Below are 11,199 nucleotides of genomic sequence, written 5' to 3'. Positions count from 1 at the left end.
TGAAGTCATATTGCCTAGTGCTAGTTTGTGTCAGTAGTATGTAGCAGTATTCGAGTGCTCTAGTCTGTATTAGTGATAATAGTAGTAGTAGTGATGATTGCAGTAGCAGAACAGTAGTGATATTAGCCAACAGTCACACTAGTCTGTACTCACAGTCTGTCTGCACAGTTGTCGGGCCGGTCCAGGTAACCTCCGTCCATAACAAACTTGAGGACTTGCTCATTGGACAAACCCTGGTAGGGCTGCTCTGCCAGTGTACTGATCTCCCACAGCACCACCCCAAATGACCTAGCGAACACGAACACACATGAACACACGAACACACACACACACACACACACACGTTTGTATTACTATACTTCATCAGCATTTTAGGACGGCAATTTCATGAATGCCACTTTTACAATTCTTTGCCATTTCTGACCCTAAAGCTGACTAATAGCCGACCTAACAGCAAACACAAATCGTCCTCAGAATGTCTACTTCTCATATTCTACTATACTTGTGGGGACATTTGGCCCTCAAGTATGTACGTACACACAAACACAACATGGGGGAGAATAAGGACACAGCAATTAGAGCGCTCACAACTTAAGGCTTTTAGGACACATTGAGACAGCATCGAGAGCTGGTAAACAACGGTGAAGGAGGAGGAATCTGAGACTGGCAGGATAGGCGTGGACAAATAAATCAATGAAATTTGTGCTAGAAGTCTCGTTTAGAAAACTCCCAAAAGCTGCAGCCAAATGTTCAACTAGTACAGGGGTGGGCAACTGGCGGCCCGGGGGCCACATGCGGCCCCCACCTTCACTTAATGTGGCCCTCATGTTAATGTCAGAATACTGATATAATATTGGTTTCAGCTGTTACTATTCCACAACATGCAAACATGACCCGCTTTTATTACTTCAGTCTAAATTAGTAGCTCATTGCTTCAACACAAGTATAATTAAAGGCATTTGAAATTACATAAAAATGTTAATTTTCAGGATTCCAATTCAAATATATAGTCCATGAGCCAGACAAGTTTTCATTACGAAATGAGTGGGCAAAACCATACCTATATTAAATTGTTTAGAAGGTCAATATAAGTAAATTAATATATGATAACACTTCCACAGGAGCAGCTTTTTCATATTTATCACACATTGTTATTTTCACCTATATACATGTGAATAGGATGAAAAAACTTAAGAACTAGTGATCACCATGAAACTTCCCTAGTAGGCCACATTGAAATGCTCTGATGTATGATTACATCTATCTAGAACACTCTAATATACACATTCATATTGATACAGATAGGAGTATTAAATAATTAATGCACAAAATCTCTGTACGTGCATACACACGTCCATCTAGTAGACCATGGGTTTTCAACAGGTGGTCCGTGGACCACTGGTGGTCCGTGGAGGTATTGCATGTGGTCCCTGACCATGCATTTAGTAATGTAGGATTTGTTGATTTTTTTAAATGTTCTTTCCACTAGTTGAGAAACCGTGAACTGAATGACCTGGTGACCTATGATGAGTCCATCCATGTAATTTACTGACAAGTTGGAGTTCAAGAAATTCAACAGAAAAAGGGAGTTAGAATCTCAAGAAAGGGGAAGTGCACTGAATGACCTGGTGACCTATGATGAGTCCATCCATGTAGTCATTTACTGACAAGTTGGAGTTCAAGAAATTCAACAGAAAAAGGGAGTTAGAATCTCAAGAAAGGGGAAGTGCACCGGATTGTCTGGTTGAGTCATTATTATTAGGACATTTTACCAGTAGTAGTCAACGGTTGAGAAACAGTGGGATGTTGTATACACATGGGATGCATAGCAAGTGTTAAGTTACAAAAGCACTAATCTTAGCCCATATCCCCACCCAACACAATAGTGGTCCCCAGGTTGATTTGAAAAAATGCATTGAATGAGTAGTGCCCATGACGCGGGAACGAAATTCATTTTCTAGGCACTTTTTCTGGGGTCCCAACACGGCCTATAGTTGATTAATTACATGAAAACAATGATTTATTGTATTACAAGTTTTCTGAAATTGTATATTTAAATATGCAAATTAGGCATTATATAGGATAATATGCCTGATTTTGCATGACTGTCAATTGAATATTGTATTGACAGAGTCAACATTCTTATTTCATTTTGTTAACATGTCAAAATCAAAGGTTTTAAATGAGGGAATATTCAATGTCCATATAGTAGCCAATGTATCATCTAACTATAAATGCAAAGTCTCTGTGTCTGTACAGCTGTACGTCTGTAATACATGTAACACCAAAACCGTTCGCCCCACCTACTTCAAATTCGACACACGCGTTCTACACCCCCACAGGGAGTGCAGTGCCCGGTGTTGAGTTGGTCGGACCCATGGTTGTCCAGAACCGCCACAAAAGGCCTCTGCCCGGGCCACAGCTGACATCACAAGGCCTCTGCCTCTGCAACTCCATATTTGGGCATGCCTAAATACGGGTTCGTCCCACCGACTTCTGACATCTGCATAGACCCCATATTTGGGCATGCCTGACAAAGATGGGCATAAAAGGTGATACCGCTGACATCACCATGACTTGACCAGCTCAACAGAACGATGAATTGGCTAATAGATGGCAGTTACAGATCACCTTTTTTACATGCCAATATGCCCAAAGGTACCCGAGCCTATACTGCAACCGGATGCGTGACGCACAACAACGTGCATAGAGAGCTGAGTCAGACAAAGCACGAGATGCACGCCTAAAGCTGCAAGATCTGTGGTTGGTGTCAATGCGAGATGCACTCTCAGTCCACGGCCACGCATCACCAACCAACATCATCTATCCATTCACTCTGCCCCACCAGTTTCCAGTGAGACCCTGCTTCGGCATGACTGTCAATAAGTCTAAGGGCCAGACACTACAACGTGTTGGGGTCTTCTGCATGAGGAACTTCTTCAGCCAGCCTGGTGTCGAGTTTTAAGCATATATGAAAGTATTGAATAAGTAAAATGACTATTCCAGTCAATTACCCATACTTGAATTATGCAGAAAGGTGTGATTATAGGTCTCTACACAATAATGGCTCAAACGTTTATCATATATTTTTGTAAGAATGTGTGTGGTAATATAGGGGGCCACATATTCAATGCATGATAACGACCACTAAGCTATGTGTCTGCAATGGTTATCATGCCAAACTGTGAAGTAGAGATGCACAACAAGTCAAAAAAATCACACCAGCTTTGCCCACCGGTTTGATTCTATAGCTATGGCCCTGGCTCGTGTTATCACACTATAATAGTGTTTCTGATTGTATCTCTAGAGTTACAAAACGTACAAACACATGTTACCACTCATATTAAAGCTTAGAATGGTGAGCAGTTTTCTATAGCCATTAGGAACATGTTGGTTCTTAGCACACACTTCCAAAATGGGGATATTTACTGACCAGCAGTCTGAGTGTGCAGTGAAGACTCCATCCTTCAGGGACTCCGGTGCCATCCACCTGACAGGCAGCAGACCCTTCCCTCCTTTACGATAGTAATCAGTCTCATAGATGTCTCTGGTCATACCAAAGTCTGTGTGTAGGGACGGAATGCACGTTACAATGTAGCTAGTTCACCGTTATCATTCATCCTACCCGACTGTAGTTGCCTTGTCTCCTCTGTACTGTGCATGTAAATATTGTACCCTTTATTTCAGTGATATGGTTATTAATTTCTAGTTACTATATTGCACATTTCTAGCTGTAATTTCATATAAACCTTAAAGGTATATTCAGTGATTTCACTTCATTCAAATACCACTTATTTTTTTTTATTTTTTTTAGATAATCCTCCCTACTATAGAGTGTGCTGACCATAGGAGTTCCTCCCTGTCCCCAGTGAGCCCCTGGGGTCAAAAAACCCTAGTTTCAGTTTTGGTGGCGGGTGGCAAAGCCTTCATCCAATCAGGATGAGAGTGGCCTTCCTCCAATCATGATCGAGCCTTGGTGCACATGCTATTGGCCTGTTGCACTTCCCCCCACTGTAGAGCGTGCATGTGCACATTTTGTTACCGGGGCGGACTGGGTGGTTTTCCAAATCACCCAAATCACTGAATGCTCCTTTAATTTAATCTTAACATGTAGATAATTTACTCCGTAAAACGTTCATTGACGTAAATGTTTCACACATCCCACTTCCTGAGACTTATGCTTCATTTACACTCTGCCGTAAGATGGTACCCCGTGCTGAAAATACCCGATCTACAAGTAGTAGATCGTCTTCAGCACAGGATACCTACGTACGACAAAGTATAAATCAGGCTTTGAGAACTGAACAGAACAGATTCACAACTCTTGCGACTCAATCTTGACCGTACCTCCTATCTTGCAGGTGAGGTCGGTAGCCACCATGCAGTTCCTGGCCGCCAGGTCTCTGTGGACAAACTTCTTGGCGTTGAGGTAAGCCATGCCGTCTGCGATCTCCGCCGCCATCTGAATCATTTCCTTGAGAGTCGGCGGTGGGCGGCCCGGGTTGTTCTATAGTAACGAGGCGCGTCGGAAACATTAAATCTCAAAAGCGATTGTGGCCCACCCATCTGACCACTTAACATGGCAGCAATGCAGCCAAAGATACAAAATAACACAGTGGCAATTTCTTTACATTATTTTTTTCATATTAATGTTATTGTTTTCATTAAAATCTTAAGTGTTTTGCCAATTATTTGGGGGCCCACTTACAACATCCTCATGGCCCACTAGTGGAGCACAGGTTGGGAATATTGTATGTTGACGTTATGATGATGCCTGTACTTTAGTGCAGCAGACCTACATTATTGTGAAGGAGTGTTCGTAACACATTCCATCCGTAGGACGTCTCGAAACGTCCTAGGGATTCCAATCGAAGGATGCATTGGACGTGTGTACACAGGGGGGGGGGGGGGGTTTCAGAGTAAAATGTTCTTTCCAGCACCCAGAGCTCCTATTTTGAAGGTATCCCAGGAATGATTGTGTTAATGTAATCATTCCATCCCTCCAAGTAAAGTAAGGGGATAATACGTGTAATCAACCATCATCATGGAGTGTGAGGTGACTGTGCGCTACCTCAGAGTCGGGCCGCAGGCAGCGCAGGAAGCTCTTGAGGTCACCGTGTGTCATCAGCTCCATGACCACCAGGGTTGGCTGACCCTTAGACACCACGCCCAGAAGACGGACCTGAGGGTTGGGGGAGGCACAGTTTGTTGGGTTATATACCAATGGTTCTCAAACTTTTTTATTTCAAGGACCATCATCATAAACAAAGGTACTGGGTCGCACAGTGGTAAGAGTGAGTTTTAACTATTTTTATTTTCTACATGAAACAAATTACAAACATTTCGGCTATCCAGCCTTCAAATCATCAGTGTGTGTGTGAGTGTCTGTTTCTAATTTCAACGACCACCATACCTTTGAGAGTGTGAAAAAATGGAACCAAATGGACCTGTGGTTCCATTTGTATACTCTCAGAGATACAGACCTGTCCCTCAGGGTTCCCCCAAGGAACCCTGAGGGACCCTGGACCCCACTCTGAGAACCACTGGGTTCTACAGTAGCACTGTGAGGTTGGACCTTGTCATGTGGTCATGTGGTAGAACAAATCAGTCTGAGCGCAAGGAATGGGGAAACATAACTTGAAGAACCAGTCCAAGAGCAAAGTTTGAGATATAAATAGATGGAAAAAAGGCAGTAGCACACTCATCCCCAGCATGCAAAACTCTCATCCAAACCATGTATATTTAGATTCGGAATCAAATATAGCCAATTATGTCGTTGGCAATGGCGACTGTGAAATGGCACCAAGTAATAACAATGTACTTGTAACATGCACAACGCAAGACCGCGTACCAGAATAAATATAGCTGGCATATTTTATATTTTACATGGTTATTTTATAAGCATGTATTTTTAGATTCCGAATCAAATATAGCCAATTATGTCGTTGGCAATGGTGACTGTGAAATGGCACCAAGTAATAACAATGTACTTGTAACATGCATAACGCAAGACCGCGTACCAGAATAAATATAGCTGGATATACAGAAGGCATATTTTAGATGTTCCCACATGTGTCGGAGTGTGTTTGTGTATAGAGCACATCTCTGTTCAGATGATGTGGTCTCTCCTTACCACATGGTGACAGGAGAAGGCCTTCATGACTGAGGCCTCGTTGAGGAACTCGATCCTCTCTCTCAGGCTGGCGGATTCGTTGACCGTCTTGACCGCCACGCGTAAATCCGGCTCGCCCTTCACTATGTCCTTTGCGATGCCCTCGTACACCATGCCGAAGGAGCCCTGGCCCAGCTCTCTGAGGATGTTGATCTTGTCCCTGGGCACCTCCCACTCATCTGGCTCATACACTGTGGAGACATTGCTACTGTATTATTGTCGTTGGAAACCAAAATGGTTACTTTTCAAGAAATGGGGAAAAAAATAACTGGTGTCCCAATGGATCCAACCGTAGTTGTTATTTGGTCACAAGTTCTTGTTGATACTTTTCACTGGTTCAATATTTATTGAACCCCACAGACCGAATAAGCCCCTTTCATTTTCACTTACGATTTTAAATAATGAAAATAGCACATCTATGTTCATACCCGCTACTTTTGCATGACATTGTAGTATGACAATTTTAATTTACAAAAAAAAGTTGAAATATGGAGATATGTGGCAAGAAAAAGAGAAAAGAAGAAGCGCTACGTGGGTCCTTTATATGTAGAGAGAACTGTAGACAGGTGCTCTTTGGAGAGGGTTTCATAGAGCAAAGCACAAGAGTTCTTAAAAAGTTCTATACCTTGAGTCAATGTCACTGTGGAAGGAGATATAAGGTGGCGAACTTAAAAGAGGGTCCAAGGCAGCTCTGTCCAGTAGAAGTAGAAAAATCCTTTATTTCATTAATTAATTAAATATTAAAAACAAGGGTTAAAAACACGACCAACGCGTTTACCCTGATGAAGGCCCATGCCGGCCGAAACGCGTTGAAATAAAGGATTTTTCTACTTCTACTGGACAGAGCTGCCTTGGACAATGGAGATATGTGGTTTCTACCCGACAGCGATGATATGCATGTGCACTGACTAAAGTTTAGTGGCAGTGTTCCGCCCTGTCCTCTTCCACATAGAGGTAAACATTTCAACCAGAGAGTGATTAACCCATCGAGAGCTTCCCTATCAAGGGTAAAAGTTTAATCTCATTACTTACCATCACTAGCACTAAGATATTCTGGGTTTGAAGAAGCATAGATGGGCCCACTGGGAACTTGAGTTTGCCTAAGAGAGTAAAAAAGGAGATTAAAAACAATCAAATGTAATGCTACTACTGAACGATGGCAAATGCAAAAAATACGATGTGGAAATTAGGAAAACGCAGTGTTTCAGCAGAAAACGACATGAGAAATTGCTTTATGTACTGAAGACCTGTTTCTGTTACGATTTACTTACAAAATGGATTGTTTTTCAATTATATCAGAGGGAGTAGACAGGACGGACTACTTATGATTGACTGTCAATCCATTAGCAAATGTTTCCATTCAAACAATGACCATATTATATGAAAATGTACTACAACGTTCTGAGTTATAGATACGCAAATAAACAGCAAGTTATGCCTTCCAAATCATGCCCCCCCCCCCCCCCCCCACCCACCACTGGTCACCAACACTTTTTGGGAAGTACTGGAATATGTGTTAAATGGTGAATTATCAGTACAGCTAGAACCTAAATGACAAATGATGTGAATAAAGAAAATGGGGTACAACGTACTTCTTCTTAAACATAATGAATCCTGCTCCTGCCACAAACAGCAAGAGGACAAAGCAGATGACGGGGCCAATGACGATCTTCATCACGTTGGTGGGGTCCACCCCTATAACAACACCACAGACAATGAGACATCTTCATCAAGTGAAATAAAAAACAAATCCCCCAATGAAACCCACAGCATTTTAAACACTATTTTGGGCAGGAAATGATTTTCCACATGTTTCTAAAATAGGTGATGTACAAGCTTGCATTGTATGTTGAACATTCTTCACAAGAACATCACAACCTGTGAAATAACAGCTAGTCTAATAATACAATTGATAGATAAACAGTATATATCGATAGATAGATACTATATAGCAGTATTTGTACCATACTTCAATTCGTCCAATTGCTGTTGCCTTTTATCACAAACATTTGCAGACCTGTTACAGATAAAATACATTTTCCATATGATATCCTGCTGTCCATGGAAGCCTGCATATTAACCCATTTTGGGCGGGAACCCCTTTTGGTGTTAGCATTATGTTATGCTTTAGCTATTGAAAAATAGCAGATCTACAAGCTCATACGAGCTTGTAGGTCTGCTATTTTTGAAAAATCGAAGAACGACTGACATAGAAACATAGCTTTTTCAGAAAACTGTCAGGATGTAGAAGACATTTTTAGAATCTGATCTCAGGTCAAAATGGGTTAAATGGTTGTAAAGGGATTTCCATTGTGTGAGGTTTGACATCATGTCAGACAGTACTGTACTTACTCAGGTCCTGGACGTAGAAGTGGGTGGGTTCGGTCCAGGAGCCGTTGCCTGCCAGGGACGTGGCCCGGAGCTTCACTGTGTAGTTCCCAGGATGCACCACTCTCAGCAAGCAGCCATTGGCCGATTTGTACATGTTCCTCGACACGCAATAGTTGAGATCCTGGAAACAAACAAAACCCATATTATAAGCATACTATATAGAATGCATCATATTATATGTACTGTATTTGATTTGATTTATTTGAACATATACACACATCCATAATATACTAGTTCTTTCCAAAGGAAAGAAGGCCGTTTAGTTGTGCCGGTGAGGTAAGAAACCCTAGAGGGGCTTATGGGAGAACCTCACCCTAGAGGGGCTTATGGGAGAACCTCACCCTAGAGGGGCTTATGGGAGAACCTCACCCTAGAGGGGCTTATGGGAGAACCTCACCCTAGAGGGGCTTATGGGAGAACCTCACCCTAGAGAGGCTTATGGGAGAACCTCACCCTAGAGGGGCTTATGGGAGAACCTCACCCTAGAGGGGCTTATGGGAGAACCTCACCCTAGAGGGGCTTATGAGAGAACCTCACCGTTTACATGACAAACATTTAAAATGTATTAGTACATTAAAAACAACAAACAAAAAACAAAACAAAAGAAAATCAAGAAAACCCCAAAATAAATAAAAACAGATGATATAGTAAAAGAAAAAAGACAAAAAGATTTAGAAAAAGCAAAGACATAATGCTACTACTCTTGTGAAAGGAAATGAAAAGAGTACTGTATTTACTGTATGTATACATACACACAAATATATATATATATACTGTATATAGGGAGAGAGCATCATATTATACACACACATATACATTATATATATATATATATATATATATATATATATATATAATGTGCTTTAACAGAAGGACAATCAGAGTTGTTTTTCTTTTAGTTTTGTTTTTCTAGGGCAAATAACAAGCAGGCAAGAACAAGTCAGACAGTACGCAACATTCGCCATGGTAACTAAAAGACTGCGCGGAGGCAGCCGTGCTAGAACTACCGTTCCATTAAGGCTATTATCAACCAAATGGTCCAGTTTCAAAACAACATCTTGTTTCCTGGCAAAAGTGTCTGTGGGAATAAACAGCTGCAGCATGTACCAGTGTGTGGGTGGTTTCATGGTCTTGATGAGTGCAATTATATTCTCAACTCTCAAATGACTAGGTTTGTGTTTTTTTGTTTTTGTTTGGTTAAATTGATGGATTCATGCAAATAAAAGTGTGTGTGTGTGTGTGTGTTCTCTCTCTGGGGGCGTAAATGTGTGTGCATGTTAATATATTTTGACATTTCTCTACTTTTTTTTTAACTTATCCTTCAATAAATGGGTGAAATCTATGTACTGTATGTGCCCTTCGCATATTTGCCTCACAGGAACTAAACATGGAAAGCATACAGTAGAGATACCACCCTTGTATTTAAACTTATTTTGTAATAGCAAAAATGATTAATTCATATTTAGTTAAATCAATATTTTCTCCTGCCATAATCGATAATTAAATGTTTTTTATCTGCCCAACCCTACTTGCTAGTAATAGAAACTTGTGTTTGTGAGTGTGTGTGTGTGTGTGTGTGTGTGTGTGTGTGTGTGTGTGTGTGTGTGTGTGTGTGTGTGTGTGTGTGTGTGTCTCTCCTCTCACCTCAGTATCCCCCAGTCTCCTGTACTGGACCTCATACAGGATGATCATGCCATTGGGAGATTTGGGCTCCTGCCATTTGATGTGCACCGTGTACTCTGACACCTCGTAGACGATGGACCCCACAATGTCATCAGCTTTGTCTGAAGGAAGACAAAATGAATGGCTCTCTAGGGTGCAAGACGTATTGGCCAACAATAGCCTCACAACACCGATGATATGATGACCCAGACAGCATTTCTCTCTACCCATGTGGATATCAATTCCTGTGGTGCTCTTTCAAGGAAGGTATCTGATTTCATCTTTTTATTTTATTAGATCAGAGTATAGTGGTGCCATAGGAATATACAGTTGGGTGCCACCGATATTGTCCCTTATCATTTGACCCATTTAGGCCTGACCTCAAAATTTAAAAAAAATCCTTCTAAATCCTCCAGTTTTCTGAAATAAATATTTTCACGATTTTTCAAAAATAGCAGACCTACAAGCTCGTAGCGCGCCACTCGGTGGCGCGCTATGAGCTTGTAGATCTGCTATTTTTCAATAGCTAAATTATAACATAATATTTAAAACACAAAAAAGGGTTCCCGCCCAAAATGGGTTAACTGTCCTTTTGCGCAGATCACGCAAACCTCAGCAAAAAGAAAAGGACAATATCGATGGCCTCCAACTGTAAGGCAGGGACACGAAACATAGAACAGAGATCAGCAGTCAGGACCTGGATTGAAACCCGTGACATTTATGGTATGGATGGTTATTTATTATCCAGATTCAGTTCAACAAACATTTGCTCAAAGACATGCACTGTCATTCTCTGAGGGTAAGCTAGGGTTAGATCATGTGCACATAACATATTAGATAAGTCAACTTACAAAGACATTCTGTCCTGTCTTTATCCAGAGTGCATTACCTGAAAAATCCCTTATAGAGATTATAAGAGGACCCTAGACATCCCAAGATGCTAGGTTTGATGTTTACCTGCTATTTGTAATACG

The 11,199-nt window shown here is 41.3% G+C and overlaps 1 protein-coding gene across 1 annotated transcript in view; it reads right to left on the bottom strand.

The window, feature by feature from the left end:
* The window catches only part of insra (insulin receptor a), a 71,153-nt gene that overhangs the window by 1,993 nt on the left and 57,961 nt on the right, over positions 1–11,199 (bottom strand). The window contains exons 12-20 of the mRNA XM_079530457.1: positions 10,208–10,347; positions 8,525–8,684; positions 7,765–7,867; positions 7,205–7,272; positions 6,134–6,363; positions 5,072–5,182; positions 4,348–4,507; positions 3,434–3,563; positions 154–288 (exon numbers count right to left, since the gene is read on the bottom strand). Coding sequence (XP_079386583.1) covers positions 154–288; positions 3,434–3,563; positions 4,348–4,507; positions 5,072–5,182; positions 6,134–6,363; positions 7,205–7,272; positions 7,765–7,867; positions 8,525–8,684; positions 10,208–10,347 — 1,237 coding nt within the window. The remainder of the gene's footprint in view (positions 1–153; positions 289–3,433; positions 3,564–4,347; positions 4,508–5,071; positions 5,183–6,133; positions 6,364–7,204; positions 7,273–7,764; positions 7,868–8,524; positions 8,685–10,207; positions 10,348–11,199) is intronic.

This window comes from Electrona antarctica (assembly GCF_951216825.1).
Source record: "Electrona antarctica genome assembly, chromosome: 19".
In the NCBI taxonomy this organism is placed as follows: domain Eukaryota; kingdom Metazoa; phylum Chordata; class Actinopteri; order Myctophiformes; family Myctophidae; genus Electrona; species Electrona antarctica.
The sequence above is the reverse complement of the archived record's forward strand: the minus strand, read 5'-3'. Positions and strand labels throughout refer to the sequence as shown.